The sequence below is a fragment of the Polypterus senegalus genome, chromosome 18, assembly GCF_016835505.1.
Source record: "Polypterus senegalus isolate Bchr_013 chromosome 18, ASM1683550v1, whole genome shotgun sequence".
Lineage (NCBI taxonomy): Eukaryota > Metazoa > Chordata > Cladistia > Polypteriformes > Polypteridae > Polypterus > Polypterus senegalus.
Window position 1 is genome coordinate 28,843,041 of NC_053171.1, and position 25,304 is coordinate 28,868,344.

At 41.5% G+C, this 25,304-nt stretch overlaps 1 protein-coding gene across 2 annotated transcripts in view; it reads left to right on the forward strand.

The window, feature by feature from the left end:
• Positions 1-15,936: 15,936 nt before the first annotated feature.
• Positions 15,937-25,304, forward strand: part of rcor1 (REST corepressor 1) — a 92,004-nt gene continuing 82,636 nt past the window's right edge. For both annotated transcript variants that reach the window (XM_039741123.1, XM_039741124.1), the window contains exons 1-2: positions 15,937-16,356; positions 17,739-17,798. In XM_039741123.1, coding sequence (XP_039597057.1) covers positions 16,191-16,356; positions 17,739-17,798 — 226 coding nt within the window. In that variant the 5' untranslated portion in view covers positions 15,937-16,190. The remainder of the gene's footprint in view (positions 16,357-17,738; positions 17,799-25,304) is intronic.

The following is a 25,304-nucleotide window of genomic DNA, read 5'->3' on the forward strand; positions in this document are numbered from 1 at the left end:
TTGTGGACACATAGGCCTTCCTCAGAGAGGGCAGCCACGAGTAGTTATGACATCATCTTAATACAAAATGGCACTGGGCAGGCCTGCCACTGGTGAATGAAGGCAGAATTTCCCTCATACAGTATTGCATGCTCAAGTCATAATGATGGCTGGTTGTCCTATGCAGGGGCACTGCAGCCCACAACATGACACCCACATTCCTAAATAAGTGTCTCAAATGAATTATAAGCTATCAAAAAAGTAAGGAGTGCAAGTTGCCCGAGACATACTCTTACTGAGAAACGGATCCTTAATTTGTAGCCTGCTTGCTTTCTTCCTGTCGCCATACAAAGCAGTGATATGGGACTGGGGCACTCAGGGGACTCTCCCACACTTAGCCTCTTACATTTAGTGCTGGTTTACATTTTCAACAGAAACTGGCATTAAGAGGCACAAAAATTAATACCTGGGCTTCTATCTGCTTTTAAATGTGGCGCTCATTGTGTCTACACTGAATTCCTTAGGGGCGGCACGGTGGCGCAGTGGTAGCACTGCTGCCTCGCAGTTAGGAGACCCGGGTTCGCTTCCCGGGTCCTCCCTGCGTGGAGTTTGCATGTTCTCCCGTGTCTGCGCGGGTTTCCTCTGGGCGCTCCGGTTTCCTCCCACAATCCAAAGACAAGCAGGTCAGGTGGATTGGCAATTCTAAATTGGCCCTAGTGTGTGCTTGGTGTGTGGGTGTGTTTGTGTGTGTCCTGCGGTGGGTTGGCACCCTGCCCAGGATTGGTTCCTGCCTTGTGCCCTGTGTTGGCTGGGATTGGCTCCAGCAGACCCCCGTGACCCTGTGTTCGGATTCAGCGGGTTAGGAAATGGATGGATGGATGAATTCCTTAGTGTTGTAAATGGGAGTTGCAGACATGAGAAAAGGGGTTAAAAGGACTCCAAAATGAACCACAGGACCCTCACCAGTCTGTTTGGATGTTCCATATTAATGCTCATTGTTTTGGAATAGGATGTCCAACAAGCTCATATAGGCGTGATGGTCAGGTGTCCACAAACGTTTATCCATAAAGTATAAAATGCTGGTCATTATATGTACTTTTCTGTATAGCTTGTTCCTCTGCATTAAGGTAGATAATAGCTGTAGACCTCATGGTGTACAATAATAAGCAGGGATAGCTGGTGCTGCCTGGGGTGGAACAAAGTGCAGGTGCGGTCACTAAGGGCAGAACATTTTTGACACAAACAACTTTGGGAGCAAACTTTGTATACCTGCACCAGGGCTCAAAAAGAGCACAACAAAGTGCAGCTGTGGTCACATCTCGGAACGAAACACAGCATATTGTCTTCCCTCGTACAATTAGGGAGTGTGTGCAAAGTGTGGTGGAAGACGGGTTCAACGGTGTGGATCTGCATACAGCAGGGGTCCTCAGGTTTAGTCCTGGGGCCCCTGTGGCTGCAAGTTTTTGCTCCAGTCAGATTCACAAACACAGAGTCTTTTTACATTTAATTGATTACACTGTTTAAGGGGGAGGACGGTGGCGCAGTGGGTAGCGCTGCTGCCTCGCAGTAAGGAGACCCGGGTTCACTTCCCGGGTCCTCCCTGCATTGGAATTTGCATGTTCTCCCCGTGAGTTTCCTCCCACCGTCTAAAGACATGCAGGTTAGGTGCATTGGCAATCCTAAATTGTGCTTGGTGTGTGTATGTGCCCTGCAGTGGGCTGGCGCTCTGCCCGGGGTTTGTTCCTGGCTGGGATTGGCTACTATTTCATTAGTTTCACTTTTATTTCAGAACTTCTGTAAAAACAATATTTGGAATCTTTCGAGTCCCAATATGCTGAATTTTTTAAATGAGGTCAGTGAGACGTGTGCTTAATGACTTTCTACCGTAATTCATGATAGGTTTCTCTGTTTGGAATTTCAGCACAGACAAAACGATCTTCATCATCAGCAGTTAATCATTTTTTTTTTGCAAAGTAACCAATAAATGCATGTGAGGTAAACCCCGTTTTTGAAATTCTCTGACTTAAACTTCAAATCCTACAATATTTACATACTTCTGACATATCACCTGTGTCCATATATTCGATCTCTATTCGCCTCTGCGTTCTTTCTCCAAGTTATAATTTCTCTTTGTTTGCGCTAATGCGATGTTTACTTTCTTTTTTTGACTGTCGTTTTTTTCTGCTTTCATATTCTGTATCTTGCTCTGCATGTGTTTCACGCCTATGTTTTTTTATTTTCGAGTCTTTTGAATTCCAGTTTTCATTATCTCTAACTTGCGCTGCATGTGTTTGGCCCCCTTGTTTTTTAACCTCTTTATGACGTTTTACTTTGTTTTCTGCTCTGTCTTTTATTTCTGACCTCGCTTTGTCCTGCTTTTTTTTCCCCAATGACACCTGGTCTGTGGTGATTATTTTCCCTTTTTCGAGTAATAATTTCCATTTTTTTGCAATACTGCGATCTTTACTTTCTTTTTTTTATACTTTCTAATTTTCCTACTTTCACATTCTTTAACTTTCTCCACGTGTATTGCGCCATTTTTTTTTGAGCCTTTCGAATTCCACTGCTTTCATAATCTCTAACCTGCTCTGCATGTGTATAGCGCCAACGTTTGTGAACGTCTTTATGAAGTTCTACCTTGTCTTTTAATTCTGAGCCTGATTGGATGTGCTTTGTTTCAATACCACTTGTTACAGGCTGATACTTTCCTCATTTTCTGAATTGCCACCTAGATTATTCTTTCTTTTTTGCTCTTTTTTCTCTCCAACGCTTTTGAGTCTCTTTTCTCCGCACTGCTTTCTTCTTCACTTAGTCGTCGATGTTTCATTTATAACGTATTGTCCTTATGCACTTTACATGCGCGGAGACCCTGGATCCGTGTGAGCTCAAACCCTTCACACGACTGAATGTTTTGCTGCCCCGTGGTCTTATTTGATATTGATTGTAAGTGGGGCGTGTCTTGAAAGAATCTCATGTCCTACGTCATGGCGAGACGGTCCTGGCTGAATCTCTTGGCACAAAGTCTCATGTTTAAGTTCCCCGCGAGACGCTCTGTGGCCAATCTCTCGAGTCTCGCAGGTCTTTTAAGTGTCTTCCATGATCTTAATGTGAAGATCACGTCTCGACTCCCTAGTGTTTCTCTCCAGAATTTTTTTTTTATAATAGAGAGACATTTTATTTTTTATTTTTTTATTTTTTTTATTTTTTTTTTTTTTTTTTTTTTTTCTCCAGCCTTTGGAGTTTTTTTGTTTTTTCTGTCCACCCTGGCCATCGGACCTTACTCTTATTCTATGTTAATTAATGTTGACTTATGTTTATCTTTTATTGTGTCTTCTATTTTTCTATTCATTTTGTAAAGCACTTTGAGCTACATTTTTTGTATGAATATGTGCTATATAAATAAATGTTGATTGATTGATTGATTTTAAAAGGCTTGTATTTTTGCTAATACTTTTAGTATTTAACTCTTTCTTGATGTTTTCCTATTAATTTACCTTTTTGCTGTGGACTGTTTTTCCTTAATTCTATGCTAAAATGATGGCAGGACACGGGCGCAAACATCAGTGAATGCTGAAAGTCTGCGATTACTTCAGTGCCAGACCCCCGTAGTGAGGTCCTTAGAAAATAAGTTTAAATAAAGAGAAAACCTAGAAAAGTGTAAATGAAATCATGAAAATGAAGATCCTTTAAATCAAGGATAAAAGCACTAAATCATCCCAATGCAACATGTATTCATGTTTGCTAAACATCAATTAAAATGATGCAAACCCAGTTTTGCAATTTTTGGACTGACACTAAAACACAGGAGATGTTAAACAATCACTGTTTTAATTGGGGAAGGAGTTCAACTAAAAGTCAAATTTGTTGGAACCAAGACCTGCAGCCAGTGTCTACTTTATTAGTTGTTAATCGTCATTTTCAGAATGCACTAAAGGGGTCAAAAAAGGTGACTTAATAGGCAAATGACAAAAAGAGAGAAAGGCTATGGAACAAATTCAGAAACAGTATTTCTATATTCTTGTAAATGTAGATCTCACACTATTGTACTTTTTTCAATGCAGAATTAGAAAAGAAAAAATAAAAGCCTAGCTAATTAAACAATGAGATAAATCCAAGTTAATTAAATGACTGATATTGCAAAACAGGTTGGGCTGAGAACCTGCTGCCACAGAGCTCACCCATGACTAAACCTGGGAACAATTGGCACACAGGATACACACACACAGCTCTATAAATCAGAAAGACACAAAACAGGATTTAGTCATCTCAGTTCCACGGCTGTACCTTTGGTCCGCAGATAAATCCATTCCTGCCTGCCAGCTGGATACAATAAGCAGTTAAAGCCTATTGATAGCGATTCTGATTTCACAAAACTTTTTATAATTAAAAGCAGCACCGTGGCACAGCAGTTAGTACTTCATTATAGCCCTTTCAGTTTTAAATTGTCAGTACCGTCTGTCGCTCAAATTAAGAAGGATAAGCGAGTGGATTTTAGAATGAGATGTTCACCCACGTAAATCTCACACAATTCTTTGAGTCACTGACGTCTACGAACAATTCAAAGAGTCCGCATTTCTTAGTTGTGGTATGGGGACTATAGAACTCAAAAGGGCACATATTTATTGTTTTTTTCGTTAACATATAATAATGATGATGATGATGATGATAGTCATAAGAAAACCTGCCAGTTTGAAGCCCAGATGATATTTTTTTTCCGCTGTCGTAAATTTCAAGCATTCAGGGCAGAGGCGCTGCAGCCGTGTGACGTCAAACGTGTTGCCTTTTAAGGTAAATAAGGCGCGGCTTCTCTCAGGTAACATTTTAATTGGTACCGCCGCGTGGACACGTGCGAATCTCTTTATAGTCCAGTAATCCTTCCCTAGTTTATTGTGCACGCTAGTCAATTAAACCTTCTTACTTACGACTTCACGTACTAATTATCAGTTTACAGATAGTTTTTGGCAATTATGAGCCAGTTTTATGTGTAGTGAGGGAAGATTTATTAGAACATTATAATTAATCGCTGCTATTAGTGAAATGGCCCCACCGGGCTGCTTCCTGTCTTGTACTCGGTGCTACTGAGATAAACCGTGCGACCCTAAAATGGAATTTAGCAGGTTCAGTAAATGGGAGGGTAAAGGTTTATTATTATTATTTTTTTTAACCAGTGATCAGTACTCCAAAAGGAAGGACTGGTGCAGTGATCCGATCCGAGCAGCACTACCGGCCGATGCGTAAACGGTTCTGTGGGCAGCTGGCAGTCTTCCGTGAGGGCGTGGCGAATCGTGGGATCAGCCGACCAGCCTCCGGCTCTCCTCGGGAGCTGCCAGCGCAAGCCAGGCAGGGGGTCTGCCTGTGTCACGACGAGCAAAGCAGAAGTGTTGGCGTCTTGCAAAAATGCTAACGTTAACCTAGAAAAGCGGAAACGAGTCCTGCTAAGTGCTGGTGAAGCAACGGGTCTCAGTCCAACCCCAGACATAGCAAAAAAAGTGTAAGGGAAGGGGCTGAACTAATATTATTGATGCAAACGAATAACAATATATACAGACACCCGCCCCCAAACCTGACAAATGGAGGGGGGTTGTCTATAAGACTCCATGTAACTTATTTGCCTTCAAGTCATGGCTGCTTCCAGGCCTGTGCTCTCGAGGGTTCCCCATGATGCTGTACTCGTAAAAGGAAAGAGGTAAGAAATTGAATGAGTGAATAATAGCAATACATCATCCTTTCTGATGGATTTCAATCAAAGAAATGTAAATCAGTAATTCCAATTAAATATAGTACGTTAGCTACAAATTAATCAAAGGCCTAAGCAAAGCTAATGTTAAATTATATTTATTTTTGTTTTTTACAAAATTACAACTTATAAAACTTTGGCAGCAGCTCTCTAGGACTGACTGCATTCCCGTCCAGGACAAGTTACCACTGTTTACCCTACTGAGCTATCATCCAACCACAACTCGATGGTGAGTTGGTGCAGATGGATAAAGTCTGAGCTGGAAAGACCAATGACTAATACAGGTGGTGAGCGTGTACTGAAAATGACTAAATAGGTCCTTGTCACTTTTGGAAGAGGTCTCTTTCATCTTGGGAGAGGACAGGGCCACAGAGTCTGAATGGACTGTATTTAAGACCACCATAGTGCAGGTACTTCTAAGGATTTAAGGCCAGAGGGTTTTAGTTCCTATCTCGACATCAACTTTAAGGCCTGTTGGTGTGCCTTGCCTCAGCATTAGTCGAGCATTTTCACTGAATGGATATGAACACACAGACAACGATTTGGGAGCAGTTTTGGAACTTAAGGGATACATCTCTGTTGTTGCAGATGATGTTTTTTTTTCTGTTGGCCTTGTAAAACTGTGCTCTCCAGTAAGTCCAGGAGGTTTTCACAACTGAATGTGATACAGACGGGATGAGAATTAGCACCTTCAAATCTAAAGGGCCACAGGTGAGCAGCTGCCTCAAGTGCAGGAGATCAAGTACCTCAGGGTCTTGTTCACAAGTAATGGCTGATGTGATCATGAGATTGACCATTAAATTGGTGCAACAGCAGGTGGTTTATATAAATATTGTATTGGACCATAATAGTGAGGTGGAAGCCAAGTCTGCAAACAAGGGAGTCTACATTCATTCCCATCCTCATCTGTGCTCTAAGCCCTAGGAAATGACCAAAAGAATGAGGTTGTGAGTATATGCAACTGATGTGAGGTTCCTCCGCAGAGTTGATGGGCTAATTTTTTGTGACCTGATGAGTAGCTTAGCAATATTAAAGTACCTTGGAGGTGGAGGGGGGCATGTTTAGTAAGGAAGATACCCTCATGGATATCTCCCATGGGACTTCTGCAAGGCACTGTCTATTTCATGAAGACCAAGGGGCAAACCCAAGATTTGCTGGAGAATTTGTATCACTTGATTGGCCTGAGAGTGTCTGAATATTCTTGGGGAAAGTCTGGATAGTCTTATTGGGGCTATGGAGGCCTGGTCAGCCCAGCTCAGCATGTTTCTATCATGACCATCAGCAAAAACAACAGAAGAATAATGATGATAATGAATTCTATTAAGTTTATTTTTGTATAGCACTCTTCACTAAGTACAGGCTCAGAATACTATAAACTTTTATAAACTAAATAAAAATTACAGCATTTTACAAATTTCACAATGTACACAAATATAAATACAGATTGATACATTACAGATTTCCTGTAACCTTCAAGTCTTTTGAATATGGAGAACCTGAGATACCTATAGATTTTAACATGGGCAGAATGTAAAATTCCAGATTGGTAGTGGGAATATTAGCCACTTTAACCAGGTCTCGGAGTTGTGAGGCAACAATATTAACTTCTGTGCCATTGTATACCCCCTGTGTGTATGTGTCTCTTTGCATCTGTATAAGTGTAAACCAGCGTCTTTTTGAAGCACTTAGCAAATATGCTTCTGTGATGACATGGCAAACCAAGCACATGAAGACAATATTGAAGCATCATATATGAAGGAAATGGCAGTTATTTTGACCACTTTCTAAATTAGTTTTTCCATCCATCCATTGTCAAGAATTTGACTTCAGATGTGTTTGTGGGAAGGGGATATCAGGAAGGACTTGTGGAATTACCAGTAAAATCAAATATCTGTCTGCTTCTTCCAGAGTCCGAAAGTCACTGACCCAGATGATGACCGTATCTTGACTCCACCCATCTCCCTGCCCACTGCAACATCCACCAGTTTTTGTTAGAAATAATCCATTTTATCATACTCAATCTGTTTTATGACTGAATTGCATCAGAATACTGTTTGTTATCTGTAAGCCTGACAGTTATCACCAATAGTTTAGATTCACACCTTCAACTCTATCAGACAACAATAAATGGGGATTATCCCACCTGAGACCCCAAATGTTTTTCACTTCTCTTTAGAGATCATATGGTACCATCCATTTTTTGACCTACTTAATACAATTTCAGGATCACAAGGAGCTTTGACCTACATCCAATAGATACTAGGACAGTTTCTACACACAATTTGTAAGGTTACTATGTAATCATTCTTAAAAAAATTATAACAACCATTGTGGGTGTATGTGTGTGTGTGTATACACTCACCTAAAGGATTATTAGGAACACCATACTAATACAGTGTTTGACCCCCTTTCGCCTTCAGAACTGCCTTAATTCTACGTGGCATTGACTCAACAAGGTGCTGAAAGCATTCTTTAGAAATGTTGGCCCATATTGATAGGATAGCATCTTGCAGTTGTTGGAGATTTGTGGGATGCACATCCAGGGCACGAAGCTCCCATTCCACCACATCCCAAAGATGCTCTATTGGGTTGAGATCTGGTGGCTGTGGGGGCCATTTTAGTACAGCGAACTCATTTTCATGTTCAAGAAACCAATTTGAAATGATTTTAACTTTGTGACATGGTGCATTATCCTGCTGCAAGTAGCCATCAGAGGATGGGTACATGGTGGTCATGAAGGGATGGACATGGTCAGAAACAATGCTCAGGTAGCCCGTGGCATTTAAACAATGCCCAATTGGCACTAAGGGGCCTAAAGTGTGCCAAGAAAACATCCCCCACACCATTACACCACCACCACCAGCCTGCACAGTGGTAACAAGGCATGATGGATCCATGTTTTCATTCTGTTTACGCCAAATTCTGACTCTACCATTTGAATGTTTCAACAGAAATCGAGACTCATCGGACCAGGCAACATTTTTCCAGTCTTCAACTGTCCAATTTTGGTGAGCTCGTGCAAATTGTAGCCTCTTTTTCCTATTTGTAGTGGAGATGAGTGGTACCCGGTGGGGTCTTCTGCTGTTGTAGCCCATCCGCCTCAAGGTTGTGCGTGTTGTGGCTTCACAAATGCTTTGCTGCATACCTCGGTTGTAACGAGTGGTTATTTCAGTCAAAGTTGCTCTTCTATCAGCTTGAATCAGTCGGCCAATTCTCCTCTGACCTCTAGCATCAACAAGGCATTTTGGCCCACATGACTGCCGCATACTGGATGTTTTTCCCTTTTCACACCATTCTTTGTAAACCCTAGAAATGGTTGTGCGTGAAAATCCCAGTAACTGAGCAGATTGTGAAATACTCAGACCGGCCCGTCTGGCACCAACAACCATGCCACGCTCAAAATACCTTTCTTTCCCATTCTGACATTCAGTTTGGAGTTCAGGAGATTGTCTTGACCAGGACCACACCCCTAAATGCATTGAAGCAACTGCCATGTGATTGGTTGATTAGATAATTACATTAATGAGAAATTGAACAGGTGTTCCTAATAACCCTTTAGGTGAGTGTATATACATATATATATAATATACCAGTAATGACACACACCACGATAACATGGAGTGAATACACTTGACTTGGGCATTCCTAGCGGCCCACTTCATCTCTTCTTTCGTCAGCATCTTTTTGTGTTAAAACTGATTAAGTCAGTGTTTCTGTTGCAATTACTTTGTACGTTTTCTTTAATTTTTCACTTAAGCTGGCACTAAAGTCTTCAATCTGCCTCAAGAAATGATTTAAGATATGAAGAGGTAGGGGAAGTGACGGAAGTGGTAGGAATGAGAACGGTTCCTGTATGCATGCGCTGCATGGCCACCCTGCTGGCTGCTGCCGAGAGTTGATTTTACAATAAAATAAAAATTAAAAACAAGAATACCCTTGGAGGTCAATCATCACCTGGACATTAGATGTCACATAGTATATGTGCACCAAATTTCAGGTCAATAGGTCAAACGGTTTGCAAGCTACAGGTGATTTAAAATCCTGGACAGGCAAACGGACAGCCATGGTAGTGTATTATATATAAAGATATATACTGTGTGTATGTATGTATGTAAGTGTGTGTATGTGTGTGTGTATATATATATATATATATATATATATATATATATATATATATATATACACACACACGCTGCATATAAAATACTTGCAAATACATACTGTATAGATATTGGACTACTTGAAGAATTTTGGGAAAAGTTCCTCAATAAATAAAAAAATGAGTGTATGTGTGGTACTGGAATGGAGAGTGAGTTAGACAGAAAAAGCTAGGACAAAGATGTGAGATAGGTATATTGCAGACTGGCCATGGTTGACTCTTATTTTAGTGATGTTTTCTGAGACCCAAACAGTGGAAATTGGTAGATCTTCTTTATTGAGAAACCTCAGCAATAAAGTTATTGGGCTTACCTGCAAATGGTCGTCTAACTGTTCTTTTTCTGTAAGTCATCACATTGGTGTTAGAAGTGAAAGCGACAGCGACTGGTGTGAAGTAAGACAGTAATAAGATGAAATCACCTGAATATAGAGGTGCCCAAAAGAAAACATAGACACCACAAGAGGGATAGGTCCATCAGATGGAGCCATTGGGGCACCACGAGAGCACCTTAGCTTCCATATTTAGGATAAAGGAGGGTTGCATGACAGCAGTGTCTATGCCAGGCTGTCTTCAGTAAGACATCATCTTGCCGGCACATTTTAGCAACTTTGTACGCCCATGGGGAAGAGGAGCTAAAAAGGGGGCAGTGTACACTACTTAAAGGATTCTGGGAAAAGTGCCTTAATGAACAGGAGTACGTGGCACAAAAAAATGGGTGGAGGTTCAATGCGAGTTGTCATAGTTAGGCAGGAAAAGCTAGGATGAAGAAGTGAGATAGGAATATAGCAGACAGGTCATGGGTGGCTTGAACGTTTATTATTTTGGTAGGTTTTTCTGTGACCCAAACAGTGGAAATCGATCGGGACCCACTTTAGTGAGAAACCTGCGCAATAAAGTTATTGGGCTTTTCAGCAAACAGTCTACTGTGTGTTCTTTCTCTGCGAGTTGTCAAAATATGTGTCATGTCAAGTATACCTTTTATTTATTTTGTGTATTATCCTTTTTTCAACTGTTCTGACGAGAAATGCCAGTACCAATTTTATTGTACTGAGAACACGTGACAATAAATCTGACTTGATTTGATGTATGAGCCTCCATTCAATTGTAGAGCATGAATGTGTGCTCACCCAAAAATACATTTACTGTTCACCTAGAACTAAAATGTATATCTCATCAAAACATCACAGAAGATAGATACTATCTTGAGTGAAGGGCAGGAACAATCGTTGGACAGGGCAGCAGTCCATTGCAGGGACACAACAGGGCCGATTAAGCGTCACCAATTCATCTAACCTGCATCTTTTTGGGAGCACCCAGAGGAATCCCCCACAGACATGGGGAGAACATGCAAACTCCATGTAGGGAGGATGTGGTGATGCAAACCTTAGCCTCCTTACTGCGAGGAAGTAGCACTATCACTGCAACACCGTGCCATCTGGCAGTAGTCATGTTATATCTAATATGCAGAACAAGGAAACAACTTCTTAAAAACAACTGTGTGCCACCTGGGGGCGTATCATTCCCCAAACCCCAACACTGACAGGCTGAGACATTTTTATTTTATTCTTCAGTGGGGAAGTGCTCCCCAGTTCACAGCACCATACAGAACAGTACAAAAACATCAAATAATATGACACACAGTCCTTTCTTCTTTCTCTCTCTTCTTCGCCTCTACCTCCTGACTGTGGCTCATCACTGTGAAGCTGGCAAGTCCTCTTATAGTAGCCAACTTGGTAGTGCTTCTGTTCTTCCATCCACATGGTTTGCAAGCACTTCCAGGTCAGATGGAAACGTTATGTCACGTGTCTCTTTCACAGCACCCCCTGGCGGCACCCATGGTACCCAACAGCACTGAGATTTTAAACTCCAAGTCCCATAGTTAATTTTTGTATTCAATTCAAAATTCTTCTGTTAACTTTTAAGGCTATCCACAACCTTGCCCCTCCATATCTGTCCGACCTCCTTCATGTTGCCATTCCCTCCCGCACCCTCGGATCCTCTTCATCCACCCACTTGACTGTCCCCTTCGTCCATCTTACCACTATGGAGAGCAGAGCATTCAGTTGCTCTGTTCCCCAGCTCTGGAACTCACTACCATCTGAATTTAGAAATACTGAATCATTTTCACTTTTCAAATCTAAACTTAAAACTCATTTGTTTAAGACTGCTTTTTCTCTTTGACTACAATTGCTCTGTCTGATTTAAATTTTTGTATTTTAGTTTTGTTTATAATGTTTGTTTTATCTTGTTCGGTGTCCTTGAGTGTTTTGAAAGGCACCTACAAATAAATAAAATGTATTATTATTATTATTATCATAGTGCCCTGTGGGAATCCGGGGAACCACTGTAAACCAGGGAAGCTGCCATGTAGTGTTTTGGGGGAAGCAGTGCCCTGAAGCAGCCGTCTTCTCCTATCCTTCCAATTTTTGGTCATCCCGCCCGGGATAGAATGCTGGCCGTCCCTTACACAATCTATTAATTATTGTTTGGCTGATGCCTACAAAATTTGAGAGTAACAATTGATTACATTCCTTTTGTTTTTTGAGTTGGAGCACCAGCAAAGTGAAGTGACTTGCTGGTGGTCACACAGTGTCAGTAGTGGGATTTGGACAGCACAACCTCAGGGTTTGAAGCCCAAAACCATAATCGCTACACCACACTACCTCACTAATCTAGTAAACTTATCCAGTAACTTTAAAATTTTCAGAAAAGATGTACTGAGGACAATGCAGGAACAGTCTTTAGAATTTCCTTTCTATTAAAAACCAGTGGCTGTCAAAATTTGGTCATTACGTTTTAAAGCAAAATGAGAATGTGCGTTCTTCCAGAATTATTCCCATTTTTATATGGGATTGATATATATATTTTGTTTTTTTGCTAAAATTACAAATTAATAAAAGCAATGTAACCACACTGAAAAGCCATTTTGCAGCCAGACAGAAGACACATTTGTTCCTCAGACACACATTAGGATTCTATCAACACCTGTAAGCCATCAGTTGGCCCAAATATTCACAGACTGGAGAGAAGCTTCTTTAACTTGACAAAGGGGTCACCAACTGAGCACACTATGAGTAAAAATTTCTCAAGACCGTAAAATACTTCTAAAGCATATACAAGGCAGAAATAAATAACTCTTGCTTTTTTAACGTTTTGGACACTTTCATTGGAAAAAACACGCAAAAGTGAAGAAATACCAACTTTAAATTGTTTAGGACAAAGTATATTCTTCAACACATTGGCCGAGATTTTATAAAAATTTATAGAGCTTGTAGTGCATTTCACATATAATATGTAATATAATATATAATATGAATAAAATATTGAAAGTAAGTTTTAGTTGTGTTTTTAATCTAGGATATCACCTTTATCTATTGACACTGTTTGCCTGTTCAAATATGTTGAAAAAGTCAACAATTTCCATGGGTATATTTTCTTTTTCTCATGACTGTAGATAAATAGATAGAAAAGGCACTATATAACTGTAGATAGATAGATAGATAGATATGAAAGGCACTATATGATAGATAGATAGATAGATAAAGGTTTTTATATAGTCGGATTTCTCTAATGTTGACATTAGCTTTACCTAACTAAATGTATCTGTTCCTTTTGCTAACAACTAGCAAGTCATACAAGTTCATGCACCATTTGTATCACAAAAAATGAAACAAACAAACAATCATCATCTGACAAAATACAACCATATAGATTTAAATGCTAAGTAAAATGAGAGCCTCACAACCAAACACTGCCCAGGAAAACCAGCTGATTATGAACTAAACTGAAAAAAGCAACACCTCAAGTTTAGAAATGATCAACTTTGAGGTCCAAAAAGATGACCCACGATAACAAAGAGAAAAACACGTTGACAACATACACGATTTAGCAGGTTAACTACAATGTGGCCAGATGTTTGCTGGTCTGCACAAGGTTGACAAACAATTGAAAAAACAATTTCACATTCCTGTTCTTTCCACACTGGGACTCTTTTTTTGAATCAGGAGCATCATATTACTAGCTTCTAATCCACAAAGTATAAGGGGCACACATAAGGCTTCCTTTGTGGCTTTTTGAATTTCAGTGCCATCAGGCAGTCCTCCTCGGTGTTGGGTGAAGAGTAAGATGGTTTCCAGCCTCATTCTGATCATCATAATATTTTGTGCTTGGTGCATTTCTGATATTGATCTACTTCCTTTTTTTGTACAACTGTAGCTGCCTTTATTGGAGTAAATGGTACTGAACTTTCCATACTTTGCTGACCCAGATAGAAAAAGACTGAACTGGAATAAAAAAAAAGATGGTCCTCATTTTAATCGAGGGGTTATAACCTTCAAGCCACATCAGGAAGCCGGGAAGTTCAGGTTGTAAATGTACACCCACAACCAAAGGTAATCCAAAACACACCCTAAGCATGAAAAAGCCTGGCATGCTTCTGGCATGAAGACAATTTCGCATATGTCAAAAAAATATTTTTCCAGATAAGAAATTACTTTCAGCATATGATGAAAAATTGTAAAAAATGCATAAGAAGACAAAGTTAAGGTAGCTGTAAACATTTTAATAATAAGTTAACTTACAAAGGGACTTTATTACTTATTTTGCATATGAATTAGTAGACTATGCCCCACTGGCCCTTAATGCGAAAACGCAACTGTTTCATAAATAAAAATGATGAGGTAATATATATGATACTATACATAGGACACTATATAGATAAATAGGGCACTGAATAATAGCTAGACACGGAGGGTGCTATACAGTATAATGCACTATATAAAAGACTGATATGATAGGCAATATATAAAATACATATAGATATACAGAAAAGGCACTATATAACAGACTATATGATGGATAGATAGATAGATAGATAGATAGATAGATAGATAGATAGATAGATAGATAGATAGATAGGCAAAGTAAAGGCAAATATCTATCTATCTAAGTTATCCATCTGGAACGGTTTTTCGCTTCGTTACACATTCTTCATGTTGCATTCCGTTTCGAAGGAATGATAAAGAACACGTAAAAAATCTTCTGCTTAATCCTTAACCCAGAGTGGACACTGGTCTGGTTGAAAATGCTGTTAAAATTGGTGAGATTTCTGTGATGTTTTTTATTTACTTGGGTACCACGCACATAGCGTATTGTGCCATAAAGGTGACATTTGAGCATGTTTGTCAGGTTATTAATTATTTTTGTCTTTCCATTCATTCTTGCAGACACCCAGCCACTCGGCCAGTTACAGTATCAGTTTTTGAACCCGCTCTATTCGGTGTTCAAGCCGCTGGGGAGACGGAGCCTACCCCGGTGTGACAGATGTGAGCTATCACTTCATCAGATTTGTCTTAAGCTGTTTTGCTGCAGCTGTCTAATTGTGTGTTAGTTCTGTTGACCTTTGAGGAAGGACAGCAGATCCGTAGACAAGCCCGTGCTTCTCTGAAGAATACAGAGACTTGGGAACAAAGAGTCGGCGATCTCAATAAACTCTCTCTTGAGAGGTGTTGGGTGTGGAGTAATCCCCAAGCGCAATGTGTTTTTCGCATTTTAAGAATAATCTAACAAAGAAGAATGAAGAATTAAAGTTGAGCTCAATATGTACAATTAAACATTAAACTAGATATTCACTTGCATTTTTTCACTCTTTTTTCTAAATGTGCTCCTGAGTTTTCCCATGTTAACATGTAAATTAAGCAGTGGAGGTTGGAGGGGGTAAAAGTAGGGAGGTCATCATAAACCACCATCCCCCAATCTTTGTGTGAAATTGGGTGACTATGGAGATTTGTTTTTCACCCTGTAATTTGAACATGTAAAGTAAACCTGCTCTGGCCAACTCCTGTAAGTCTGCCAGTTTATTGGGTATAGATATTGTACACCACCCGTCGCCCCCTCGTCTCAGCCCTGCAGCGCCGATTTGTCGGTCCACCTACCCTAACAACGGAAACCAGGCTTTCTTGATCGACATAAGCAGCTAACCAATGGTAAGAATGTCATGAGGCTATTGTCCAATAGACGCGCGTCATAGGCGGGACATTGTAAGTATTGGGGTAGATTGATTGAACCAAGCAGGGAGGTGCAGACAGCTTGAGCAGTGCGGTGTGCCTTCAGCGCCAGCCGCCGGGCGACGAATGTGATGAGGCTGTGGAAAGTTCAGATGAAGGCAATTTAATAAGCAGCTCAACCAATAGCGTGCTTTGCCACACCGAAACTGGAATCTTTCTCATCGCCCGGTAGCGTCCATCTCTTCCGTGGCTGAAAGCTTTTCTTTTTTTTTTGGGGGGGGGGCAGTAATAATAAGTAGTAGTCCTAATCATGCCAGCAATGCTCGAGAAGAGCTCTTCGGAGGTCTCCGGCAAGCGGAGAGGGCGGAATGCGGCGGCTCAGCAAACCAGCGCCAGCAAAAGTTTTGCAAATGGGAATAGTGGTCACTCATGGGAAGAGGGCAGCACGGCGGGGTCGTCCAGCGATGATGATCACGGTAGGTCAGTCGTGGGGGGCAAGACAAAACACCGCCGACCAACGAGTGAGCGTGTGGGGTGGGGGCAAGAATAGCCTCGAGCAGTCAACGTGGGGGCAGGAATAGCCTCGAACATAGGGAAAAAAGGAATATTAGGGTCAACAAAGTGCCTTTGAATGTGCAAGTAAAAGGGTATGAATAGCCTCAAACGCACAACTATATAAATGGCAATGGTGAGGGTAAAGAGCATCGAGCTTTTGAACGGGGTGATGAGAAGTGGACGGGGTAGTAATAGCCTCGAACGCGTGCTCAGAGGAGGAGGAGCGAGTCGAGCTTCAAACCCCCTTGACAGGATGAGCTTAACCTGGGTAACGATATATTCGTGAATAGTACAAAACAAGGGAATGGCAAGTAAAAATAGCCAGCCTCAAACGCCATCCCCAGGGGTGGTAATAAGCAGTGGAAGGGCAACAGTTGGCTTAAAGTCACGTTGAAGGGCCTGCGCATTGGAGAGAATGAGGACAGTCACCCACTGTCGAAGGGAGATTTGTGGACGTCTAGATTTCATTAGGGACACTGAAGACATATTTAGCCTCAAATGCCGTTGAAGAGAACGACTGAGGATAGCCTTAAACACATGTTGATCAGAGGATAACGAAAAAGCTTCCATCGCTGTGAAAGAGTGGTCTCCTAAAAAGTGACAAGGGGTATCAAACAGCTTTAAAGCGGACATTTGTAGAATTGTCTAACAGCGATCAACTGGGCAAGAATAACCTGATTATACACACCTTTTGAAGAAAGTGAGGGTGTCTATTAATAAGAGTGGTGGGCTGCCTAAACATTTTGAAATGTGTGTTAATGGGCAGTGGAAAAGTAAGGATAGCTGATCACACATTTCGAGTGATGTTCAAGAGTGTTTAGTCCTGTTCATAATTGTAGGGATGTAAAGTAGGGAGTGGTCTGAAGAAGTGAGCAACCTTAAAATGATGTAAAGGGGCGCTAGTATGGTTAAAAAAAAAAACCTCCTTCGATTGACCCCCCACACACACTCCAGCAACTCCAACCCTCCTCCAGTGTCAGGGCCAGAGACGCAGAGGCGTTGAGTAGTGAAAAGATGCAAAGCCTTTATACACTAGTTTCCTGAAATTGACGAAGCTTGTCTTTAGAGTATTCTCCTCGACACCTTTAGATTCAGATTTCTTCTGATCTCTGATAATCCGCACCGAAGTGGTTCACAGAGATGTCTTTTCTACTGTGGTTATTCTATTGTGGGTAAGGGGGTAGCGCGTAGCTAATGGGAATAGCATATTGGGGAGCGTGTAGCCTAGAACGCGTGTGCAGAAGTTTGCTAGCGCCGGCTGCTTTGTTGCCTTCTTGACACGGATCCTTGTGACTTCTTTCAGGCTCCGGTGGAATGCGAGTGGGTCCACAGTACCAGGCTGTTGTGCCGGAATACGATTCAGGTGAGTGTTCGATTTGCTTTTGACACGATCGTCGCGAATCAAAGAACTGCGGTGGGTAGCCTCGAACGGCATCCTTGCTTCTGTCTCCTCGCGTGGCCCACGCTTTGGTCGTGGGGGGGCTGTGGGGAACAGTGTCGGCTTCCACAACGCGTCTGCTTATGCGATCGCACTCGTCTTCGTATTTCCTAACCGATCCAGCTCAAAACGCACAGCATTTGGGAAATGTATACATTTCAGTATTTTAGTCATGAAAAAGAGGTAGTACGAAGGGAGATTGACGAACTTTGTTACATGCGTATGCTCCTGGCGGCCGTAAAGAGAATTGCGACTCTACTAAAACGTGTTCAGTAAACGTGCCTTGAGACTTTAAGAAATAGCGAGTCCGAATTTTAGGCCGAACGAAATGTCGGTCACTGCCTGCGTGAAGTTGGCACGTTGTCCTCGTGTTTTCTGCAAGTCGTGACAGTTTGGTTAAGGGTCACTTGGTGAATGCGAATGGCGACAGACTGGCACTTCGTACTGGAATGGTTCATGCCATGCGCCAGCCTAAACCGGAATTACCGGGTTCAGATACTGGACGGATAGAAATGTGTTAAGTCGGCGACGAGGTTCCGTGGGTTTGAGGTGTGATTTGTGTTAAGTAAGCCTAATAAGAGCTTGAACTACGAATGATAAAAAGCGTGTTTAAATTACTCAAAAATTGGATGTATGCGTTTACTTAATTACATAAATGCATTTACAAGCGGGCATGGGCATACTGCGCAGCCGTACTGAGGTTGGGCAGCGTGGTGGCTCAGTGAATAGTAGTGCTTCCTTCATGCCCATTGGCTCAGAGTTGGATTGTTTTCTGCAGAGGTGCCACCCTTGTAGAGATACCCAATTGTCCTTGTGCACAGTTGATTGGCAACCTTGAATCCTAGTCCTGTAAGGGAGACTTGTACAGTGGACTTGTGTCCCATCCTGATGGCGAATTGACCTTATCATTGAATGGCAGGTTTAGTAAAAAGACGGGTGGACTGAACTGGAAAGTTTGGGATTGAAAGGCCAAGACTGCCCTATCTGGCCTGGTTTGTCTTGAAATTTAGCTATTGACGTTTTATTGCAGTAACTTGTTACTACTGATGTACTACTGATGTGTTTACGTACGTTTCATAAGGTTTGGCTTTTTTTTTTCTTTCTTTTTTTTTATAATCATTCTGAAGTAAATACAGGATAGATGGTAAAACTTTTCCTCATATATGTTGGTTATATGTTTGTATTGTAAATTGTAGCAATCTTTTGGCAATGCTAAAATGATCCCATATAGATTTTGCACATTAAAAGTAAAATCATAATTTCCCACCATAAGAGTAACTGGAGGTCTGTTTGGATAAATGTGCATATTTACTGTCTTCTTTGAAGAGTTTGTTTTATTTTGTGCCATACAGTATTATATTTGGTAATAATATTTTGGATTATGTTGAACAGCTGAACCCCCCGTTACACACATTAACTCATTTTCTCCAATTTTTGTTAAAAGTTCTCTTTGGCTTTTCTGTTTGCTGGGGTTACATTTAGGAAAGGGGAGATTAGAACTGCCGTGTTCTATCAGCCTACCTGCTCATTTGTCTGTACCTAAGAACAACTATGACATTGCTTGTGAGTGTTAAATAACCTTTTTTTGAAGACCTGATTATTATGACAGTTTATCAGCTTTTTTAATGTGCTTTTTGAATTACTGGAAGACTGTCAAAATGGGTGCATGACAGAAACTAAGCATAAATCAATCAATCAACATTTATTTATATAGCACATATTCATACAAAAAAATGTAGCTCAAAGTGCTTCAAAGATGGCACCACAGTCCATTACACGACACTCCCCAAGTACATACCCACACTTGCCCATTTGGTCAGTTTTCTGTGTCGCATTACACAACTTGTAATCTTAGGGTATGTCAGATTTGCCGACTGGAGTTGCTGATTGTGTCACCGGATCATGGCAGTTTAAAGGACTGAAAAGTGCCCGGCATGTCTGCTTCACCCAGCGAGTGCTGCTTATCTAGTGAAGTTGTGCTCACCCCTTTCTGCGAGATCCCATAGTGTGCTGCCTGACTGACTGAGCTGTCGTCGTATGAAGGGTTAACAGCTCCATCGAGTTCAGTCACAACTTCGTGCCTTTTTTTTTTTTTCCTCCTTTTTTCCTTTCTGTCAATGCATGTAATGCTTGAGATATCAGACAGACGAGCTTCTCTTCTGTTTGTGAGGTCTAAAGCCGCCTGTGTTCCCTACTCCTCATTGCTGAATTATATTTGTTGTACTTCTGATTGAGCATTTAATGGTTGTCTGCTCTTGTGCTCACCTCACCCACCCTTACAACTAAAGGTAAAGTCAAACCTGAAACGTTACGTGACTGGATTATTGGGAGGGAGTGTGCCGCCGACTGCCTGACTCACGAAGGTTATGTAAAGGAAGGCAACGACTGAAAATCGCATCAAGTCATGTAACGTGAGACACAGCCTTTACAAGGAGCATAGAAGAAACCCCACACACTTGTGGATAGCATGCAGGCTTCACTTTCTCATTGGACCGAGTCAACTGGATACTGTAGAATGTTTGTGTTTCTTTTCTTTTCTTTCTTTCTTTTCTTGCTTTTTGCGATGAATGTCTGTGGCCCATTCTTTCTTTTTTGTGTTTCGTTTGAGGTGAGGAAGCACCAACTAATGGGTGCTGCTTAACTATTTTCACTCTGTGAGCCACATTTACTGAAAAGTAAGCAGTCGATTTGATGATTATCAAATATTTACCAAGAAAGCCGTGTCTTGTTGCTGTTTTGTGTACTGGAATGGTGGGTCGATACTGGGACTGCGAAATGTTTGGGTCAGGTGTTTATGATCTTACCAGCTTCTCCAAAGAAAATAACTTCCAGACTTAACATGCAGAGCGTTAAAGAGTAATGCCTTCCCCCCCCCGACTTCCCCTGGGAAATGACAGCTTGCCAAGAGAATACGTTTTTTAAGCCATCCTGCTTGAAGGAGGACGATCAAGTGCTTTGACAGTTGAGGGGAGATTTGAGATAAAAAAATTCAACACTCTGACGTATAGAATACTACCACTTGGTGTGCTTCGCTCCACTCTACTCCATGAGTATACCTGCACTCGTCTACTTGTCCATTACTCGGTCTCTTTTGTCTTTAAGACATAGTTCTTTGAGGTGGGAGGAAGTTTTTCCTTGAGAAAAGTCTGCTGCAGTCTCTATGCATCATCACTGTCAGGCTTTGTCAGGTTTTTTTTTTTTTTTATGTGTTAATTGTTTTCATCTTCTGTCCTTTGTTCAACATGCAGTAAAGCAAACGAAATGAAGCTGATGGAATTCTGTGCCAGGGAAAGGTGTGGCTAATCTAACCAGTACAGTTTGGGTGGAGCGAGGAGGAATCGACATTTAAAAGAAACTGTAGGGGGGTATTGCCGTGTCCTGACACATGTGCTTTCAGCAGCCATGACGGGCAGGGTCTGTGGCGGCCCAGTCTATTGGCATCTTAAGTTGCTGTGCCTGAATTCTCGTAGCTAGCTTTGTTAGAGAGTGCTTCCAGTTCCAATCCCCCCCTCGACGAGTACGAATTAGAACTCTGGGTAACACTGAAGCACAAGTCAGTACTGCTGCCTCACAAGTGGAGTGTCCTGGGGTGAAATCAATTGTTTTTGTGAGTTTTCTCTCTTGCCTGTGTGGGGTTTTCTGCTTTTCCAATGACCTTGCCAGGGAGCATCAGTAATGGCTCTTTGGCGCCATGTGGCACGATTCCCAGAGGGGTTACCCTTCTCGCAGGATCCTCACTGTTGAGGATCCGAGTGGCTGGACCACCCGTAACACCTGGGTGTGGCAGATAGATGGTCATTTCTGGAGGGTGGGCCTGGACCATGTGTCTGCCTGTGGGGTTGCCAACCAAGATCCTGAGCTGTTTCGTCGTGTGGTGGGTGCGGTAACGTGCTGTACCAGTGCATGCTTCCCGACCTGACCTGACCTGTTCTAGACATGGCATGCATTTCCTCTGCCTTCATTAAACCTTAAGTGTCCCATTTTGTGATTTCTTTCTCCAAGGTAACTCGGCCTATCAGTTAAGGTATTAAACGTTGAACAATCCTGTCCTGACACCAGACTTGATACAGTATGCAAACATGACCAAGTCTGATCATTTGTACAGTTGTAATCATATGGAAATAATTTTGACATCGAGAGTTTTAAGTGACTTTGGATAAAAAAAAAAAAAGTTGAAACTAAATACAAAATGGGATAAAGTTACTTCCACCCAGAAACTGTGGCCCAATTAGTGTGAAGAACCATTGGATTGGCACATCATTTATTTTTTTTCTTCACATCAGTTACACTCATCATTGCCACTGGATGGTCTCATGTAAGTACTAAGCCCTAAAAAGGTGACAGTGAAGAAGTGTGGCTCATGTTGACCCAGGGAGACGTGTTCTACTTCTGTATTAAACAGAAAACGTTCAATGATATGCTCATTAGTTGTACAGATGGCTGAGTGGGTTTGATATGAGCACAATGGTCGTTCATTGTGTTCTGGTGGTCCGCCTAAGTGTGGCACTTGCTAGTATGACCGATTTGAGAGTGGGACAGAAGGGGCTCTAATCTCCAATAGGAAGTGTCTGTGTACTCCACAGTATTTGTCATTTTCCACATTCAAGAGAAATATTTCATCTTGTATGGATTGCTGAGGTAACATTTCAGACCATTTGTCATCTACTTACAGAGGCGAGTCACTTTCGAGTGTGTCCATTACAGCCTAATGTTTCTAACTGAACTTGCCCTGATGCTAAGTCTAAATTGCCTAGAATGATGTAGAGTGACGTTTGGCCGTTTTTAGAAATGAGCCTTGCCTTTCTCTTGTGCCCTGATAATTACTGGCTTCACAGATTAATATGACATTAGCTTCGTTTGCAGCGTGAGAAAAAATTCTTTTAATAGCACATTGCAAGAACACAGTGGGTATCATAATATGTGACACTATCATCAGAAACAGCCAGTCGCCTTTGCTGCTTGTTAAGGGCAGTTTGACAATGATTTATAATATTGATGAGGTAGTGACCTTTGACACACATTCAGCTGGGGTGATCTTCCAGCTGGACATTGGACAACTGCACACCATGAAGACATTCCTGAATGGTGGCTAATATCAAAATGTCTTCTCCAGCCAGCAATACCTCTTGTGTAAGCAGAGCATTTTTGGTACACACAATACTCGATGCTGCACGCTGTCCCCATCCGTAGACCTTTTTCTCCAGTGGAGCACCTCTACGTTACTTATAACTGCATGTAGGATATTTATTTAAACAGCCAGCCATATGAATTTGCTTATTGCTTACAGTCTCTGTGTGTGGGCCCATTCTGGACCAAAAAATGTTCCATTGCTGTAGAGCTGGAAACATTCCTCGCTCACAATTTGCCTATTCTATTCACTATTTATTACGCAAATAAGAGCACAGTCTTCTGGATGTAACTTTTCTCCTCAGAAATCAAGTTAATCCATCCATTCATTTTTTTAAATTAATAAATATTATGTCCAAATAATGCAAATTAGAACCACCAAGACGAGAACAGGCCATTCAGTCCAGCAAAGCTTGTCTGTCCTATCCAGTTAATTCTTCTAAAATAACATCAAGCCTGGTCCAGCCACTCGGGTCCCTAAAGTCTTTCTGTCTACCACACTACTTGGTCACTTATTCAATGTGTCTGTGGTTCACTGTGTAAAGAAACACTTTCTAATGTTTGTGTGAAATTTACCCTTAACAAGTTTCCAACTGTGTCCCTGTGTTCTTGTTGAACTCATTTTTAAGTCACCGTCTCGATCCACTGGACTAATTCCCTTCATAATTTTAAACACTTCAATCATGTCACCTCGTAATCCTTTTTTACTTAAACTGTAACAGCTCAGCTCTTTTAATCTTTACTCATAATTCATTCCCCTGCAGCCTTGGAATTGGCCTAGTCGCTCTTCTCTGGACTTGTTCCTGTGCTGTTATGTCCTTTCTGTAGCCTTTATATTTAACTTGTATTTGTATCGTAGTCTCCTAAAAAATGTTTGACCTCGTAAGGGCTGTGATTTTATGCTGGTTTTAGTGATGGTGTCCCATTGAATATTTTATCTATAAACCGGATTCCAAAAAAGTTAGGACACTAAACAAATTGTGAATAAAAACTGAATGCAATGATGTGGAGATGGCAAATGTCAATATTTTATTTGTAATAGAACGTAGATGACAGATCAAACGTTTAATCCGAGTAAATGTATCATTTTAAAGGAAAAATATGTTGATTCAAAATTTCACGGTGTCAACAAATCCCAAAAAAGTTGGGACAAGTAGCAATAAGAGGCTGGAAAAGTAAATTTGAGCATAACGAAGAGCTGGAAGACCAATAAACACTAATTAGGTCAATTGGCAACATGATTGGGTATAAAAAGAGCTTCTCAGAGTGGCAGTGTCTCTCAGAAGCCAAGATGGGTAGAGGATCACCAATTCCCACAATGTTGCGCAGAAAGATAGTGGAGCAATATCAGAAAGGTGTTACCCAGCAAAAATTGCAAAGACTTTGCATCTATCATCATCAACTGTGCATAACATCATCCAAGATTCAGAGAATCTGGAACAATCTCTGCGTAAGGGTCAAGGCTGTAAAACCATACTGGATGCCCGTGATCTCCGGGCCCTTAAACGACACTGCACCACAAACAGGAATGCTACTGTAAAGGAAATCACAGAATGGGCTCAGGAATACTTCCAGAAACCATTGTCAGTGAACACAATCCACCGTGCCATCCGCCGTTGCCAGCTGAAACTCTACAGTGCAAAGAAGAAGCCATTTCTAAGCAAGATCCACAAGCTCAGGCGTTGTCACTGGGCCAGGGATCATTTAAAATGGAGTGTGGCAAAATGGAAGACTGTTCTGTGGTCAGACGAGTCACGATTCAAGTTCTTTTGGAAATCTGGGACGCCATGTCATCCAGACCAAAGAGGACAAGGACAACCCAAGTTGTTATCAACGCTCAGTTCAGAAGCCTGCATCTCTGATGGTATGGGGTTGCATGAGTGCGTGTGGCATGGGCAGCTTGCATGTCTGGAAAGGCACCATCAATGCAGAAAAATATATTCAGGTTCTAGAACAACATATGCTCCCATCCAGACGTCATCTCTTTCAGGGAAGACCCTGCATTTTTCAACAAGATAATGCCAGACCACATTCTGCATCAATCACAACATCATGGCTGCGTAGGAGAAGGATCCGGGTACTGAAATGGCCAGTCTGCAGTCCAGATCTTTCACCTATAGAGAACATTTGGCGCATCATAAAGAGGAAGGTGCGACAAAGAAGGCCCAAGACGATTGAACAGTTAGAGGCCTGTATTAGACAAGAATGGGAGAGCATTCCTATTTCTAAACTTGAGAAACTGGTCTCCTCGGTCCCCACACGTCTGTTGAGTGTTGTAAGAAGAAGGGGAGATGCCACACAGTG